The 19,537-nt window shown below is 41.3% G+C and overlaps 1 protein-coding gene across 9 annotated transcripts in view; it reads left to right on the top strand.

Annotated features, from left to right (window-relative positions):
* The first annotated feature begins 1,882 nt into the window (after positions 1-1,882).
* The window catches only part of VPS13B (vacuolar protein sorting 13 homolog B), a 903,527-nt gene continuing 885,872 nt past the window's right edge, over positions 1,883-19,537 (top strand). For all 9 annotated transcript variants that reach the window (XR_012644370.1, XM_074986872.1, XM_074986870.1 and 6 more), the window contains exons 1-3: positions 1,883-1,992; positions 3,430-3,607; positions 15,195-15,338. Coding sequence is in view for 8 of the 9 variants with exons in the window: in XM_074986872.1 (XP_074842973.1) it covers positions 3,461-3,607; positions 15,195-15,338 (291 nt within the window). In the remaining variant the exon portion in view is untranslated. The remainder of the gene's footprint in view (positions 1,993-3,429; positions 3,608-15,194; positions 15,339-19,537) is intronic.

Genomic DNA, 19,537 nt, shown 5'->3' with positions numbered 1-19,537 from the left:
GGGTTGTTCTTTTTTCCTTTTTTATAGATAGGCACTATGTTTGCCCTTTTCCAGTCTTCTGGAATCTCTCCCGATTTCCAGGACTTTTCAAAGTTGATAGTTAAAGGCTCAGAAACCTTTTCTATCAGCTATGTGTTCTGTGTATTCTAGGATGCATTTCATCAGGCCCTGGTGACTTGAAGATATCTAATTTTTCTAAGTAGTTTTTAACTTGTTCTTTATGAATTTTATCCTCTAAGCCTACCCTCTTCCTGTTAGCATGCATTATGTTAGGCATTTCTGCATCGGCCTTCTTGGTGAAGGCTGAAACAAATAAGTCATTAAGCGCTTCTGCTATTTCTAAGTTTCCTGATACTGTTTCTCCCTCTTTACTGAGTAGTTGGCTTACCCTACCCTCGGTCTTCCTTTTGCTTCTAATATATTTACAGAATGATTTCTTGTTACCCTTTATGTCTCTAGCTAATATGAGCTCATTCTGTGCCTTGGCCTTTCTAATTTTGCCCCTGCATACGTGAATTGTGTGCTTATATAAATCTTTTGTAATTTCTCCTACTTCCTACTTTTTTTACAACTCCATTTTGATTTTGAGATCATGCAAAATCTCCTGGCTAAGCCAAGGCGGTGTTTTACCATACTTTCTAGCTTTTCTATGCAGTGGTATAGTTTGCTTTTGGGCCCTTAATAACGTCCCTTTGAAAAACTGCCAGCTCTCCTTAGTTGTTCTTTCTCTTAATCTTGCTTCCCATGGGCTCTTACCTACCCAGTAAGCTCCTCTAGTCTTCCCACGCTTCCCATGCCAGGGGTATGTATGCCTCATAATTCTCCCATAAAAGGGTAGGACTGCACTATAGCAGAAGGTCAAATTAAGACATGCAACTTCAGCTACATTATTTATGTAGTTGGAATTGATACACCTTAATTTGGGCTTCTGTGTCATCTCCACTAAGGAAGGTCGATGGGACCAGCTGCAGGAGCATGCCATCAATGTGTGCACACTGTAACTTTGCTACAGCACCTCCTTATCACACACACTAAATTGATCGCTGGAAGACTGACCGCAGCAGGATTGATCTTCTTTGTAGTGAAGATGTACCCAAGAGTCCTTCAATCTTACACCCATGACAAAGCCTTTGTGTGTCCCCTGCCCCTAGTTTTCTATATTTTTAATTTCTTCAACATAAATCATGCAGGCCATGAACATTTAAAATTCTATTGTGATAGGAAGATCTGAGGGATAATATTGTTATGCTGGAACATGTTAATGTCTGCTATCAACTGGTTCTTTGATTTAAAGACAATTTCAGAAGTGGCTGAAATTGCTGGCTCTGCTAACCAGATGCAGAGTCTTTGTACTTCTCTTTTTGTTCTCCAATTTTCATGAAGATGAAAAGGGATCACCGATGCCCAGAACCCTAAAACGTTATGAAGGGACAGATGAACAAAGCAATGCAGCCGAACTGAGTGTAAGACCCCCAGCAAAAGATGAATATAATATTGGCAGTGTAGTTTCTATACTGTTCCATATTCACAATTTACTTCCTCCTTTCCCCGCTACAGGCAAAGCTCCTACAAACGAACAGGCTCAGGCTACGACAGCGTTAAGTAAGATCCCACCTGAGGCTGCATTACTACCTTTTCCACCTGCGGGGCTTTACCCTGTCGCTAGTAACGCCCCCATCGCCACCCGAGGAGCTTTTCCGCCCGGCGCAGCGATCGTTCCCCACTTGGCGCTGACCGCCCCACCCCCCGTGGTCACGCAGCCGCCGCACCGAGGCCAGCCAGCCAAGAGCCTCCTCGCGCGCCCGCCTCCCGGTGTCACTTCCCGATCCTTCCGCCCTAAGCGTGACTGCAACTGCAACTGCGCCTGCGTCCAACACGCGCCGGCGCCGCGAGGGGCGCGTGAGCGGGGCCCGCAGCCTGGGAAGCCGGAACTGACCTGCTAAGCGGTAACGGCCGCGGCTGCCAGACGTCACGGTGCGGCGCTGCGGGCAGGTGAGCCCGGGACGGAGACTCGAGGGCCGGGCTCGGCGGGGAGACGGCTCTGGGCTGGGGGCGGGGCGCGCTGAGGCGGAGCAGTGGCGTGACAGCGTTGGTTGGTTGGTAGGTAGCGGCGAGTGTGGAACTGGGGTGGTTGGGGGAGGGAGTGAGGCGGGGGGGGTGGAGTGTGAGCGGGTTGGGGGCTTCACTCCGCACAGGTGTCCCCCAGCGTTCCTTGGGGGCCTTATCCCTGCATCGTTTACCGTTACTCAAGGGGGGTGGTTGGGGGTAAGTCAGCGATGAGAGGCGGACCGGGTGAGGGGCAGATGTTGGTGTAGGGGACAGTGAGGGGCAAGTGAAAAGGTTGGAGGCGGGCAGGGCGGAGGTGGGGGTGAAAGTAGACGGGGTGAGTGTGGGAAGGGTGGCGCGGGGAGGTGAGGGGTGATGGTGGGAGATTTTAAGGCAGGCGGGTGAGTGTCTCTGTTCAGATACAGGCTTTGAATTATATTTTTAATTGGCAAAACACAGAAAACGTTTAATTTTACTCTAGGTAAATTTACAGAAATTTCCTTTGGTAATAGTAGAAATTTACAGGTAGGCAAAATAATGAAACATGCTGCTAAGCACTTATTAGAGTTTGATTTCAGGATACTGTGCATGTTTGACTTGTGCTTTGGACACTTGATGGTTTAATGTTCCTAAAAAATTAACTTTTGAAAATGAATGTCTTCTTTCATTAAATAATTTTTCTGGACCACACTCACAATTTCCACCAGCTGTGAAAATTTAAATAGGCAATTTAGAAAAATGTGTTTAAAATAAAAATCAATATTATCCATCAAAGTTGTAAAAGAAATGAACATCAGTTTCTAACAAGTGTGTTTATAGTATTTGTGTAGTACTCAGTGGGCTGATATAAGATTGCATTATATGCTAGACAGTCATGAAAATAAGATGTTCATGTCTTGTGACTGTTCATGCCCGAGGTCATACTGTGCCAAATGCAATTTATGTATAGCTGGATTTTAAAAATCTTTGGTTTGCCAAGAGTGGCAGGAAATTTTACTCTTGATAAATAAAATTTGTTACAAAACTTATTATAAGATCATTGTGACTTCAGTCCAAGCAAACGGTCTAATGAATTTGTAAATTGGCAGGATTTGTGTTAAATCCAGAGATTATGGTTTTCCTGTAAAGCGTTATATAATGAGATGGCTCACATGCTGTCCTGCTGCTTTATTTTTTATATATTGTATAAGCTTACTGCTGGTTCTAATGCACATAGGTTGAGAATTCATGAAGACAAATATTTAATGTGTACATTTTGAGTCTTCAGATTCTTTTTTAAGAGGATATAACCCCACTTCAGTAAACAAAACTTGAAATAAATTTCCAACTATTGCATTAATTAATGTTGGTGGTTTTTAATGCAACTTTATTGTTTCTTTTTAGTGCTCGGTGTTTAATCCAGAACTCTTCCACAATGTTGGAGTCCTACGTGACTCCTATTTTAATGAGTTATGTGAATCGCTACATTAAGAATTTGAAGCCCTCAGACCTGCAGCTGTCACTATGGGGAGGAGATGTGGTTCTTAGCAAACTTGAATTAAAGCTGGATGTACTTGAACAGGTATGTTAACAATAGCTACAGTTTATGAGGCTCAGTTGAAAATAAGTTCAGTAGTATGTTCATGATACTGTCTGTAGATCAGTATTCATCCACAATCATTATTTTTGCTGGTTTGTTCCCATCTAGATCTTTTTTCCACAGTTGGTCAGTTGTTAGCCGATATGGGAATCCCACATCCTCTGTAATAATGGATGAAAAGGAAACATGCAATTTTTGCAAATCAATGGGCTTGAAGAGACAACTGTCCTCTTTATGAACCTATTTTTTTTTTTAAATGATTAGTCCTCTCACAGAATCAGTGCTTAAGTGAACTGTTTCTCCCTTTGTGGATATTATGAGTCTTTTACTAACTAAATGTAATGATTATTAAAAACTATTCAAAATATTGTGGAACAGGTTAATATCCTCTTTTTAATAATTTAAAGACAGATTTTAATTTATGGGACTCATTTCAGAAAGCTTCCGATTTTCTTCAGTAGCAGCTTTCCTCTTTCTGTAGGGTTATGCATGGAAAGAATGTAGCTCTGTAACAAATTCCATTCTCTCAGAGTGTCTTGATTACTTTGATGACCTCATTTTGCAAGACCGTGTCCAGCTAGGTATCCTTGTTTGTACTGATACTTCTGACATAGCTGATTTCTGCAGATCATTTGTTAGTTCATATGGGCTTTCTTCTATCCCTTAGCTGGGCACTGATAGGTCACATTGGTGGCTGGCTCCAAAATTCTTATTACAGGCTTGTGTCAAACTACAAGAGAAACAGACCTAAGTTGTAGAACACCATCAAAACTAGCAGTGAGACCACTCTCACCTCCCAAATACTCTCCACCAATCATTCATTTGGGATGTGGTAAAATGAACTAAGTGTCCCAGGAAGTTTTCTCCTCAATACGGGTTTTCTGAATTATTTCAGCCTTTAAACATTTCTCTTCCTCATCAGAGTAATTTTACATGGGGTAGGTGTCCTTGCTAAAATAACTATAATTATAATCAGCACTCTGGTTGGTAGCCTCATGAGAATTTAGAGAGAGAATGGAAATGGAGGATGGACTACATCCTACCTTCTAGAGGAAGTTAATCCAAGCTGGGCTGGAGGTACATGTGCTGAACCTATTCTGTTGATGCCAAGTTGGAAGCAGTACTCTCTGAAGACAGTTGAAAGATTCTCACTGGCTTTCAGGAAGGTGTAGATCTGGGTAGAGAGCCTATGGCCCAGTGTTGCTCATCCTGTAGTTTATATACCCTTATGGACACGCTAGAGAAGTCTAGGAGATACATGGCTCTTGAGCTGCATGGAGCTCTTTGAGCAATGAAACTTGGTTCTTGCTCGGAGCCGCATGCCAGGAACGCATACTGCTGCTCTGTTCATGCTTGTGACGGTGGCTCCAGTGAGCCCCAGGCATTGGGTTGGCGGGGGGCAGAGGTGCCTGGCTCTGGTGGAGGGGATGGGGATTGGGTTAGAGTGGGGGGGCTGGAGGTGCCTGGCTCTTGGGGAAGGGATGGGGATTGGATTAAAGCAGGGCAAAGTGTGGGGGCTGGGGTGTCTGGCTTTGGAAGAGGGGAGGCGAATTGCATTAGAGAAATGAGTGGAGCGGTGGCTTGGCTCTGGAGGAGGGAGAGGGCATTGAGCCGTGTATTATATTTATTTCTCTAGATATATAGATAAGTAATTTATACATCTATTTCTATATATCTATGTATGTGCCAGAAAATTGTGGGTACTGGGGGGTACTTGGGTTTTTTTAAAAATGAAAAGGGATACTTTAGAAAAATAAGGTTGAAAAATACAGCTATGGCCCACGTCTTGCCTAGATCCAGCCTGCTTGGATACCCCCTGACATTGCAGAGCCCCTGCTGGCATTACAGTCCCCCTTCCCGCCGGACTTCCCTACATGCCTGGATTCTGAGTACCAGCTCCCTCGTGTGGGAGGGAGCACCAAGCCTCCTGGGCCTGATCCAGACAAGCCAGGGCTGGATCCAGTCTGTAGGCTCTGCTTGCCTGGGGGAGAACGCGTGCTACTGTTCATACAGTTCACATACCCCTCCTGGTTGGAGGAACGTCAGCAGAGGAAAGCATTTGCTTGGAAGCCTTTTCCTCACTGCTCCCATTGGCTGGAATTGCAGCCAGTTGGATTGCCAGGGGATCTGGAGCCACGTATGCGCCTGGGGGCATGCACCTGATAAGCATCCTTGCATCTTCTAGTGTTTCTTTTAATTTTTTCCATCCATGTGTGGAATAAATTTTATATGCACCACCATAAGACACACATGCTGCTGGCTCTGGGTGGCACCTGAATCTAGCCCAGGTGTTTGGCCTGGCACTCAATTTGTAGAGAATGCTGGCCCCCCCCTCATGCCTGCTCCTGCATCCTACCCAGATTCTGAACTCCCACCCTGCTCCTACACCCCATCTCCTGCCCAGAGCCTGCAATCCTGTCCTGCTCCTGCACTCCACTCCAATCCCTACTCCTGCACCTTTCTTCCTAGACCCTGCATCCCACCCCCATCTCATTTCTGCGCCCTACCCACCCCAATCAACTGCCTCCCACGCACTGAACCCCTCATTTTTGGCTCCGTCCCAGAGACTAGGGGTCCCACAATCTGTTGATTCCAGGCACCGAAGACTTAATCTGGTTTGGGAGACGCCCTAAACCCCAGTCCAGTTTTTTTTTTTTTCTTTTCTTTTCTTCTCCTTCTTCTCAGTCAAGGACCACACGAGTGCTAAGGATTGCCGGATGTGCTCTCTGTAGCACTGCTGAGGCACTGAGGCAGAAATGCAGAGAAATCTCTAATTCCGTACAGCCAATAGGGACTTTGGACTGGTCTGCTTCTACCTCTTTCTCATCTTGCTGATCTCGCCAAGACAGGTTTATAAATCAATATAGCAATTGCAAAGTAACCTTTTAAAAAACAAGAAATTTCCAAACAAGAACTACTTTAAAAGAGTTAAAATTATCTGTAGAGCCCTACGCTCATATAAAAATGTGGCTCTGCACCTGATTGACATTTGCTGGGAACAACGTGCATCTGATCAACAGTCCACTCCCCACTTTTATATGTATCTGCGTCCACATCTCAGCAGCGGCAAGCAGTCTCACAGTGCCTTCCTCTCAGGAGGAGCGTCTGTGTGTACCCTGTGAGTGTTTGGCCAGCTCTGCCTTACCAGGTGCTCCTACTGGGAAGTGGGATTGTGGCACAGGTGCTTAACCCACTCCCTGGTGTAGGAGTGTCTTGTGGGTCAGAACAAAGCACTAGGTAGGTTGAAGCTCAGGAACTAAAAATCATTTTTTCTAATTCTTTAGTCATTCTCATGTTTGTTCTCTGAAACCTGTCAAATTTATCAACAACCTTCTTGAACTGTGGATGCTAGAACTGGACACAGTATTCTGGCTTTGGTTAAACCAATGCCAAATAAAGGGTGAAAGAGCCTACTACTCCGACACACTATTCTCCCATTTATGCGTCCAAAGATTGTATTAGCCCTTTTGGGCACAGCATTGCTTTGGGAGCTCATGTTTAGCTTATTGTGTGTTACGGCCTCCTCATCTTTTACAGTTGTTGCTTCCAGGATTGGTTCTCTTATCCTGTAAGTAAGGTCTTTGTTCCTCGATGGGACAGTTTATATTTAGCCATGTTAAAACACAGGTCCTTTGCCTGCACCTGGTTGATCAGTGATCCAGATTATTCTAAATCAGTGACTTGTCCTCTTCATTATTTACTCTTATTTGAATTTTTTGGGTCAACTGTGTACTTTAGTAGTAGTGATTTTATGTTTTCTTCCAGATCATTTATAAAAAATGTTAATCAGTGTAGGACCAAGGACTAATCCCCCATTGGAAACACAACCTTTCAATTCCCTGTTTAAATTTTGGTATCTCTTAGTTATCCAAGTTTTAATCAGTTTAATGTCATATTAATTCTTTCATAGTTTGTATTCTTTAAATAATTTCAGGTGTTACTTACAAATGTGTAAGTATAGTATATGAATAATATTTCCTTTATCAGTTGAACTTGTAATCTTCTTAAAATAATATCCAGGTTTTTTGATGGTTTCCATAAACCCAGTTTGAGGAGTCTCAATTATATAATCTTCCTTTAACTCTTTATTAATTTAGTACATATCAGTCCCTCCATTATCTTGCTGGTTGTCAAGTGTTGGGGTGTCAGGTGTGTAATAACCTGGTCGGGGTCTCAAACTCAGTTTATCTTAGGGTCATTGCCAGTCCTCATTTTCCTAGTGGGCAAGCTCCTCTGACAGCATTTTCAACGGGTGGGTGGGGGGCTTCCACGTGCCCTTCCCCCACCAGGAGGATTTGAGGATTGGCACTGACCCTAAGGTAAGCTGAGTTTGAGATCCTGTAGGGCTGGCCTGAGAGAGAATTGCATCTTGGGTGAACTTGAATTTTGGCTTCCCCCAGTCACCTCACCCATGGCTTCCAAGTGCTCCTTGGGCTTCCCCCACGCCATCATCTCTGGGCCCCACTGACTCCTCTAGTGTTTTATTTGTATTAAAAGAAATGCCAGAGCTCACCCTGGCACAAGTTATGCACTGGCAGGGCAATCTCATACGAGTATGTGCTGACTGGATGCTCAGCTCTGAAGGCAGCACGAGCACCAGAGCAGAAGTAAAGGTGGCTTGGTATGTGGTATACTGTCACCTTTACTTCTGTGCTGCTGCTATGGTTTGTGGTATTTAGCGATTGGTATGTTACTTAAGACAGGCTTCAAACTGGTACACTACATTTTGCCAAAACCCACAGCTGCTGTCTGCTACTTGGCTCACCAGAGGTGCCATTTCAAATTATTTATTTATTTTTTTTGCGTCAGGGCAACTTTGTCTGATTCAAAGGGACACTTGGGCACCTGAAAACTTTTTTTTAAGATAATATAGAAATTAACTATTAATTTCAACACACATGCAAACCCACAACCATATGTTCATCAGTAATAATTGAAATTTACAGCTAAAGAAAGGAAAAAAAATGCTGCTTAAGAGCTTGTTAGAATCCAAATTCAGTGACATGAACTTTTGAGTTGGGCTTGTTACAAATGAATTAGTGAATAAATAATTAAATCATGTCTGGTTTTACGATATTTATTTTATATATCTTGACATGCGATATTGACACTTGGTGGGTTTGTTGTCATGTTGGTACCAAGAAAGGAGCCACTCAAGGATGTGTAAACTAATATCTTTGTTTGGAGCAAATGTGGTTGGTTGAAAGAGCAAGCTTTGGAAGCCTACAGAGATCTTCTGTGGCTGGAGCTCAAAAGGAATGATCTTTCACCCACAAAGTTGGTCTAAAACCAAAAAAGGGATTGTCACCCACAATTTCTCTCTGGCTACGTCTACACTATAGAGATTTTTTTTGAAAGAAGCCCTTCTGGAAGATTTCTTTGGAAAGAGCATTCCGTTCCACCCCACCCCCCACATCAAAAGAGTGATGTGCTGTTTCAAAAAAGTGTCCACGCAGCCTCTGCTCTTTCAAAAGAATGGGCCACAGATCTTAAAATTGGGTGCTATGAGGACTGCTCTTTTGAAAGAAGGGCCCTGTGGAGTGTCTACACAAATTTTCTTTCCAAAGAAGCTTTCAGAAGAAGGTGCTCTTCCTGAAATGGGAAAGCAGTGCTACTTTTTTTGATTGACTTTCAAACGAACACTTTGTGTGTGTGTGTGTGTGTGGATGCTCTGCGGGATCTTTCAAAAGATCCCCTTCTTTCGAATAAAATCTTTTTTAAAAAAAAAATGGCTAGTGTACATGCAGCCTCAGTGTTTTAACAGCTTGAACTTGGAGTCTCAACTTCTGATGTCATTAAAGAATTATCAGACTTCCCCCATAATATTCCATGACTGATGATTAAAAACTATAAAATAAACTTTAAAATAAACACTTATAGTTCATATTAGTTATGAAATATAAAAAGTACATTCGTCCACACCTATTTATAGGTAAGAACTGCAGGGTTGAAGCATGTGGGACGGAGATGGGACAGAGCCTCTATCCCTATTAGAGTTCTTGCTCAGGGTTTGTCTACACTTGTTCCACACACAATAACACCCCCCAGCCCCCTGCAGAGCATGCTCAGAGCCAAACAGGATAATTCGAGATGAGAGGGCTTTTTCCTTGAAATAATTACTCCAGCTCTGTGAACGACTTTTGCCAACACATCTCACCCCTTTCATGGTCAAAAAGAATGTGTGTGAACAAAGCACAGCTATTATCCATTGATGTGAAGGTTCCTTTTGTAGTGCTGTGGTCATATGGATGCGATTTTTTTTTTTTTTACTTTTTTTGATCTGGAGATGATGGGGAAAAAAGTATTTGGGGGGGAAAAAAAAACCCTTCATTGTAGACATAGTCTCAGTCTAAGATCCTGATTGAGACTGTTTGCCAAGTGTACACTACACTTTAAAGTTGAGTGTAGGTATGCAATTCCAGTTACTGCAATCAACTTACCTGGCTGTCCTCAGAGGGCGATTGATGGGAGAAACTCTCCCATTGACCTCCTTTATGCCTTGTGTTGTTGAGAAGTACAGGAGTCGACTGTCAACTCCTCATATTTCAATTATGTGCGTCCCTACTAGGTGCGTGAAATCAAATCCTAGCAGATCAACCCTAACTGGGTCGATCTGGATCATGAAGACCTACCCTAAGTCACAACAATAACACATTCTCAGCTCCTCACACTAACAGGAGGAACCCTAGTGACTTCCAGAGGATGAATGAAATTTGCAGGTATGAGTGGATAGAAATCTGCACAGCACTGTGTCTAACAGCTTTGAAAAGCCTCCTGCCATAAGGAATTTCATTATATTAAGTACAGCTTGTAGTGGATTTCAGAAGCAGTTGAAAGAGAGCCTGTTGCTGCGTATTGGAGATAAATTACTTTCAAGGTTACAGCAGGCAGGCAGACACCACCTGTTCCCACCCCTGCTCACATGGGAGTTAGTGGATCTCATTGCCCTGTGCACCCACCCGCCTGACTTTGGGAACAACCAAGTGAAGCTTATTGGTGCAGGTGCTGTTTGTTTACTTCTCATGTCCTTGTCCCAACCTGCCCCTAGTAAACTGGTAGGGTAGTGAGGAGGGGAAGGTTGGCAGGCAAGTCTTCAAAGAAAATTGGGATAGGGCATAGTATAAAACCAGAACAACTCAGCTGGGAGATGGTAGAATGGAGCAAGCTGGCCTGACCTACTCTACTGCTTCCCTTGTTGCTGGGGAGTGCAGGGGCAGGTCTAGCCCCTGCTATCAGCACCAGGACCTCTGATAATCCTCAGGTGGCTCTGGGCCCCACGTGGCACTCCAAAGTGCAGACCTAGCATGACTGCCCTGAGCAGTCCTATGGAAGGGACAGCTCTGTTAACCAGGGACCTGAACTGAGCAAGCAGGTAAGTCACCATAATGTCAGGGATGTGCCGTTTGTTGTCCATGTGAAGATTAATTCACATTTAGCCAAGGTTGTAAAGTAAGTTTCATGTGATCAGTAAAGGCTTTTGAGTTTGGCAGATATCTTTTCTGAAGATTTGGTCTACGCAGTGGGCCTGCTGTGTTTCTTCACTGCTCCTGTGTGCTGCCTGGAGGAAGAGGAATGCAAATGGAGGGAGATGAGGACTGGTTTGGGAAGAGGAAGAGAAGTGAGGGAAAAGAGGACTTGGAACTTGGCGGGGAAAGTGGTTAGGAGTAGGAGCAGAAGGGGGAATAGTGGCTGGAGAGGGGAAGTGCAAAAAACTGGGAGAAAGGTGATAAGAAAAAGGAAGGGGAGAAGGGCATGGACCCAGGATTGGTGAAACAAGGAACAGGGGAGGTGGGAACTTGTGGAAGAGCAATGGGCAGGGAAGAGTAGAGGCAGGGCATGGAGGCAGAAGCAGAAGGGAGCCACAAAAAGTTGTGGAGTTACGGAATGTAAGATCCTATGACCACAAGAGAAAATTGTCTACTGCAACTTGGTACTGAAACCAGGAGTCCAGAGTCCTAACTATTCCGTTGTTGTCTAGCAAATAGCTGTGAAATCTTCCATTGAAGTGAAAAAAAAACAAAACAGAAAAGCAGTCCAGTACCACTTTAAAGACTAACAAAATAATTTCTTAGGTGAGCTTTCGTGGGACAGACCCACTTCTTCAGACCGTAGCCATACCAGAACAGACTCAATATTTAAGGCAAAAATAGTAATTGAGGTTGACAAATCAGAAAAAAAAATGATCAAGGTGAGCAAATCAGAGTAGCGGTGCAGAAGGGGGGGGGATGTCAAGAATTAGATTAAGCCAAGCATGCAAAAGAGCCCCTATAATGACCCAGAAAATTCACATCCTGGTTCAAACCACGTGTTAATGTGTCGAATTTGAATATGAAAGAGAGTTCAGCAGCCTCTCTTTTTTTCAAGAGTGTTGTGAAAATTCCTCTTCAGTAACACGCAAACAAAATTGACAGGGCCAGGTGAATACCCAGAGACCGGCTACTCCAAGATAGGCACAAAAAAGCCAAGAACAGAACACCACTGGTCATTACCTACTGTCCCCAACTCAAACCACTGCAATGCATTCCTAAAGACCTACAGCCTATCCTTAATCAGGATGCCACACTCTAGAAGGCCCTAGGTGACGGGCCTGTTCTCTCCTACAGACAACCTCCCAACCTTATGAGGATTCTTACCCACAACCACAGTCTATACTGAAGGAACACCAGTCCTGAAACTTTTCCTTGCAACAAAGCCTGCTGCCCGCTTTGTCTACCCATCTATTCAGGAGATAACATCACTGGACCTAACCAGGTTATTCACAGAATCACAGGCACGTTGTCATGTTCCTCAACTAACATCATATATGCTGTTGTGTGCCAACAATGCCCAGGTGCTTTGTATATTGGACAGACTTCAAGCTCTCATAGACAAAGAGTTAATGAGCACAAAACTGACATAAAAACACTCCTGATCCACAAACCTTTTAGCCAGCGTTTTAATGGAGTGGGCCATTCTGTTAATGACTGAAGAGTTTGCGTGTTACTGAAGAGGAATTTTCAAACACTCTTTCAAGAGAGGCTGCTGAACTCTTTCATATTCAAATTTGATACATTAACACATAGTTTGAACCAGGATGTGAATTTTCTGGGTCATTATAGGGGCTCGTCTGCATACTTGGCTTAATCTAATTTTTGACTCCCCCTCCCTTTCTGCGCCTCTAGTCTCTGATTTACTCGCCTTGATAATTAGGTGAGCTTTTGTGGGACAGACCCACTTCTTCAGACCATAGCCATACCAGAACAGACTCAATATTTAAGGCACAGAGAACCAAAATAGTAATCAAGGTTGACGAATCAGAAAAAGATATATTTTGTTAATCTTTAAAGTGCTACTTGGCTGCTTTTTTTTTTTTTTGACAGTATATAGACTAGCATGGCTTTCTGTCTCTTACTGTTTCCATTGAAGTATGTGTTCAATTCCTCTTTAGTAGAGGGTCCAGAAAAATTTAACTTGCTGCTGCTACCTGTTTGTCCTTTATCTCAAGTGCCATGGAGGTCTGTGGTGTGGATTCAAAAATCTGAGTTTTGCTGATTATTTATAGGGAGGTTAATGTGGGTTCTGCGGATGGAATTTTGATTTTTTTTTTTTTAATTTAAAATTTTTAAACAACCTTAAACTGCATCCAAAAATTGTTAAAGGAATAGTTACCAAGTCTAGCACTCAATAGTAAGGAAATGTCAGAATAACGGCAGTTGCCCATGGACTCGTGCCTCAATCATGGCACAGGAAAAACTGTGTTCTTAGGCCAAAGCAGACTTACATAGTAAATAAATCTGTTTCCTGTGGAACCCCTGCTTCATTTCTTTCTCAATTTGAAAGGTGTGTAATTAATGAGTCAGGGAACTACAGGAAGAGAAAAGATGAAGAAGTGTCAGGATAGTCGAATGCTACCCTGGAGAATTCCCTGCTTCTGTCAATGTTCCTATGTGATTCTGAGCGAGTCATGCAAACCAAAAAATTATATATTGCTGCTATGTCCTTAACTTTTTGCATACCCAACTTGAAATAACTGAGGTCTGATTAGCAGCAGTGCTGCATGCTGTCAGCTGCAATGGAGGTCAACTTGAGTTGTGCTTTGAGTAGGTGAAAAATAACATGTCATCTTAAAAATTAGGCCCTGGGCCTCTCACATTTGGCACCTAAGATCAATTAACACTTTGGCTGTAATCTCCTTAGTTCCTCAACTTTAAAATGGAGATAGTGCTACTGCTTCACCTCATGAGATGTATTGTGAAGGTATATTTGTTACATATATGTAAATCACTAGGACATTATGATGAGACTACAACAAAGAAGCCCCTGAAGAATTTGATTCTCAATTCTGTGCAGGGATGAAATAACACGAAATAATATCTGGAGCTACTCACTGAGAGATAAGGATAAAAGATATACCTGTATGGAAAAGCAGCTCATTCAGTTAGCATCATCCATACCATTCTTTGCATGATGTAAAATAAATTTTATTGTGCAATTAAAGACTGTATCCTAATGCATACAAACAATGGGGCTGAATTAAGGTCGCACAGGTAGCCTAATTCCTGGCACTTCCTTAACCATTTAAAGCTTGATTTTGCAACTTTTATGTTCATTTAGTATAGTTCATTTTCATATATTTTTGCTTTAAATTTGTGTTAAAATTCTTCATATATACAACAAATTGGAATGCATGTCATCCTGATTGTTTAACAGATTTGTTGTGCGTACGGTGTGTATGGAAGCTCTCATCTGTACATTGAATAAACTACAGAATAAATCTTTGTGTGGAGTGTAGCCTGATTATTAGTCTTCCAGTGTTGAGCTGTCTTCCTCCTATTTTGACTTATTCCTTTAACCTTGAGTAGTAAGTTAACAATGGAGAAAAAGAGAACAAACTTCAATTTCTATAAGTTTGTAAAAGGAACCAACAAAATACATATGCAGTAAAATCATCTCTCATATCTTTGGTTTTTACTACAGCCTTCACTCTTTTAAATATCTGCTTCATCTCTGTGTTTGTCATTTCTTGCTGTCTCTCATCTGAATTGAGCCTGTTAGTCAGAAATACTCAGCATTTGCAACTTTGACGTTTTAAAAGGTTTTTGGAGCAAAGCTCTCAATGCATTTTTTTAATATTAATCTGTAAGACTTCAGGCACTGTAGAAATGATACAGTATGTGTAACACTATGATTAAGTTTCATATTAATTTTTATGAGTATGTTTTAGTTATGCTTCCAGAGTAGAGATGCATTTCACCATAGCTGCGTTTAAGAGGCAGTTTTAAACCTTTTTTAATGATCAGGGACATAGTAGAATCCAGATGTTTGCTTTGAACAAACAAGCATGGTAAATCTGTGTGAATAAATGCAAGTGATCAATTACTAAAGTGCCAAGAATTATGCCATACAACTGATGGGGGTGGGGAGAGAACTCTTGAGGGATTTCTTGTGGGGGGTGTGGTGGAAGGAGACATCAGGAAACTTTTAAGATATTATTCTTAGACTTTTTGCAAAGCAGCGAATATATCCTTGACAATTTTGATTTTGTTTTAAATTAACTTTTATTATCTAATTGATTAATTCATATTTTTAGGAGCTAAAACTACCGTTTACTTTTTTAAGTGGACATATTCATGAATTACGAATCCATGTACCGTGGACCAAACTAGGTTCAGAACCAGTTGTCATCACTATCAATACAATGGAGTGCATCTTGAAACTGAAGGATGGAGCTCAGGTAAGAGGCCTACGATGCGGTTACATAAAATTGTTTTAAATCTGAGGTTTTTTAATTGATAAAGGAGTTCAGTGTTGTATTGCAGGAATGCTGACTTTTTTTTTTTTTTTTTTTGAAAACATGTAGTATTTGTCCAAAAGTTTTTGTCTGCATGGAAGTAGTAATCATGGTTAATATCTCCAGGGGCTGTGATGCTTTTGGTTCAGTTTTTCCTTGTTCTTTCACTTTATTTGCTTTAGTGCTGTTCCTGCAGGTGTAAAAGCAGGTTAATGAATTTCTCTGCCAAATTCTGACCAGGTAGAAAATGAATCTCAAGAGCAACATAGAATCCTAAGTGCTTCCAGCTTCTGCCACCCAAGAAGCTGTGTTCCACTGCTGGATTAAGTTATATTGAGCATCACTAGGCTGTGTCCTAAGGAGATGAATTATTGCTATAGGAATGCTTTAATAAAGTTCCTATTATTTCAGTATAACTGTCTGTCTTTTACATTTTGATGTAATGAGTTATTTAAAAATGAATGCTGAAATGTCAAGATACTAATGCATGTTTCACAAAGTTCTGCACTTTTTTACACATATAAGCAAACTATTAAAACATACAGTTGCTGCTCTGATCCCAAATTTTATTGTGGTGGAATGAAAATTTCACAGTTCACCCATTGTTAAACATTTGTCTCAAACTAAATAAAAAGCTTTTGAAAACATTAAAAATATCTTCTAGGACTTTTTTTATATTTTAATCAAAAAAGTAGTTTGGAACACTTTTCAGCACTATAACATGTTTTTATTCTAGGTTTCTTTGTCGAATCATTTATTTCTTTTCTATAGGTATTCCAATTATAAACATCTTTCAGTGTTATTGGAATGATGTTCCAATTGTCACACATCTTCTTTGGAACTTCAGCAATTTGCTTAATGAACTGTTAATATTTGAAATGAATATTTAGCTATCTGAAAGTAATTACACAGGAGAACATGTCTGCGTTACATTTATATGATGAATGTTCTGTAATGAAAGTCAATCTGTTTCTGGAATTAAGAGATTTTTGTTGTTGAAAAACCTGGTCCTAGTTATGCCACCCAGGCAGTGCGCGCTCGTGCTCTCGCTCTCTCTCTCTTTCTTTCTGTCTTTCATGTGTATCTACATATTTATATATAAAAAATAAAACCCACACAAGTATTTTTTCAGTGGTAAGGTAGAAGTTTTGAGGCCAGATGTCCCATAAGAAACACATTTTAGAAGCTGCAAATTACAATTAATTATAGAAGTTGTGGAAAAAAGATTTGTAACATATAACTTTGTGTGACCAAGAACTAATATTTGATATTGGGCAATGCGGATGGCTACTGCTGGTATGATCAGATTTCCTGCTTGCATGGTATTTGAAACTTAAATTTTGTGGTACATACAGCAAAAGGTCAAATGTCATGAATGTAAAGCACTCTCTAAACAAGTATTTGTTACAGATGTTTAAGATTCAGAGGCAAGAAAAGGATTTTTGAAAACTACAACTGACATTTGGACAAATTATTCAGTGGTATGTGCACCTTGAAGAGTAACATTTGGGTCTGTGCCAATGACAGGATTTATCTTTGAGTAATTAGTATGCAGACGAAAACATTTTCTGTGGGTATATCTTTAAGAAGTTATGGGTTTGATTTTTATTATGAAAAATACTTCTAAGAAATTAAGAAAAAATGATAAATCTGACATGGAAGTCATAACTATTTTGAGCTATTTGCACTCTAATTGTAGGTTGAATGGCTAAAAATAAGCCTTTCACATCACAATATAGGCTTGCTAGAAATAGTTAAAATGAACACATAGGCTATGTCTCATTAGCATCCCTCTTTCGAAAGGGGGGAGCTAGTGCAGACACTTTGAGGATATGCTAATGAGGTGCTGCAGTGAATATGCAGCACCTCATTAGCATAATGGCAGGCGCAGTGCTTCGAAAGTGCTGCTTTTGATCATGGGTGGCTCATCTACATGGGGTCCTTTTTGAAAGGACCCCTCACACTTCGAAATCCCCTTTATTCCTATTTGGTTATAGGAAATAAGGGATTTTCAAGTGTTATGGGGGTCCTTTCAAAAAGGACCCCGTGTAGACAAGCCACGCGTGATCAAAAGCGGCACTTTTGAAGCGCTGTGCCTTCCATTATGCTAACGAGGCACTGCATATTCCTTGTAGCACCTCATTAGCATATCCCAAAGTGTCTCCTTAGCCACCCCCCTTTTGAAAGAGGTGGCTAGTGTAGACATAGCCATAATGTTATAAGGAAAATAACTTCTTAAAATGCTGACGGAATAAATATTTCAAATTTTATTTTGAATTGTTACCTAAATCAATTTTACCAATGAAATGAGGAAAATAAATCACCAAAATAATATGAAAAGTTTGTATCCTTTCATAGGCTTGTTCTCAGAAATAATAATGGCTTAATCTTGCACTTCCTTGTGAGACAATGTTTGCGGAACTCATGAGTAGTTTTATGTGAGCCAAATACGTACAGTCTTTGGCACTATCTTATAATTATGAAAACCTTACAGGAGAAAGTTAGCTGTGTTTCTGATGAATGTTGGCTGGGGTTTGCAAAAGAGCTAATAAGGTTTGGATCTACACAAGATGACCTTGTGGATGTCCATGGAAAGGAAGCTCTGATTGTATGATCTCCAGATCTGCTATATCATAAATTTATTGGTTGCTCTGAAGAATTTCCTTCTGGTGAGGCCTCATGCAGCACATAAAGTCAAAGCTGCTGTTTTTTGTGCTGTCTTAGGTGTTTGGGTGTCTTGTGTGCTTTGTGGAAAACTGCCCGTCACGCCAGTTTTTGGGGAGGGGTATAGTGATATTGCTTGCAAAAAAAACCAGTCCAATTGCTTATACTGTAGTATGGGCAGGATGTAGAAGCATTATTGGAGGGCCTTTTCTTTTCTCTTGTCCTCAGCTACTTCTATTAGAGTTCCTTTGCATTAACTTGGCGCTAGGGACAAGTTAGCATGCCTGTTGCTGTCACTTTCTGTGATAATGTTTTATAGCTGTTTGCATTCTAGTGACTTCTCCAGATGGAAGTGGACATGTATCTGTCTAAAGAGCGCAGTTGAGTCCAGGAAAGCTATAGGTGTCCACATATAAGCACAAGGGGCATAGCATCTAATGGGCACGTTAGTCCAAAATTACCTTGTATCAAAAAGGGCCACAAAGGACTGCATGAAAATATAAGCAGGGAGGTGCCCACCAGTCAATGCTAAGCATCGGAAAGCGCGCGGATTTGAGAGTGGCTGATCCCAAGTGTAAACTGTGTAATGTGGGATAGCCATGGGAAAGCTGCCAGAAACAAAGTAGTTAGGAATACATCCATATAAATCATAAGCTAACAAACTTACGATAAAATGGTCCCACTCCATTTCCAGAATGGATTACTTACTGTGGACTTACACCTTGAATAATTCTCCTTTCAAAAAGCTTGTGCATGGACACACAGCATTTTAATGAGAACGTGAGATTTGAGTTCAAAGGAACTCTGGCAGCCAGCCCAGATGGTTGGACTGCTGTCTACAGGCCAACTCTCTCACTGTGTTTTAAATTTTAAATTCATACACAAAGATTAAAACTTAATATTAAATCTGATTATAATATTAAAATAGACAATTTACTAAAATAGTTTGAAAAGTAAAAAAAAAAAAAAAAAAGTACTTCAAGATATGACTAATTTCCATAAACTAAAGTGTGCATGAGCATAGGCAAGCTTTCTCATCTCAACTGATTGGCTCTATACAGCACAGTATGTGCATTCTACTTCAGCCCAGTGTTCCCGGGAAGCTCAGTGCTGGGGTGGCTGCCTGGATGTGGTTCAGATGACACCTAGCTGATGAGCAGAGTGCCCACAACCATCTACAGTGCATATGTTTTCTATTGATGGTGCATATCTGCACATCCTGTGGTGCACATAATAAAATTTATTCTGCCCATACCTGGAAAAAATTGGAGGGAGCGCTATACACAAGTACCCTATACGGGTAGCCATACTCATGCTGTTGAGAAGAGAGCTTCTTGTTCAAGTATCCGGTAAAAGGCTTCTTCAGCAAGAGAAGCCATCATAATTCTGTTAATGTCCATAGTGGTCTGAGGAGTAAAACTTTCCCTGCTCTTTGCAGTAAATATGTCTGAGTTTCTAAAGATCATGGCATCATAGTC

The sequence above is a fragment of the Carettochelys insculpta genome, chromosome 2 (assembly GCF_033958435.1).
Source record: "Carettochelys insculpta isolate YL-2023 chromosome 2, ASM3395843v1, whole genome shotgun sequence".
NCBI lineage: Eukaryota > Metazoa > Chordata > Testudines > Carettochelyidae > Carettochelys > Carettochelys insculpta.
This window is presented reverse-complemented; position numbering and strand designations above follow the sequence as displayed.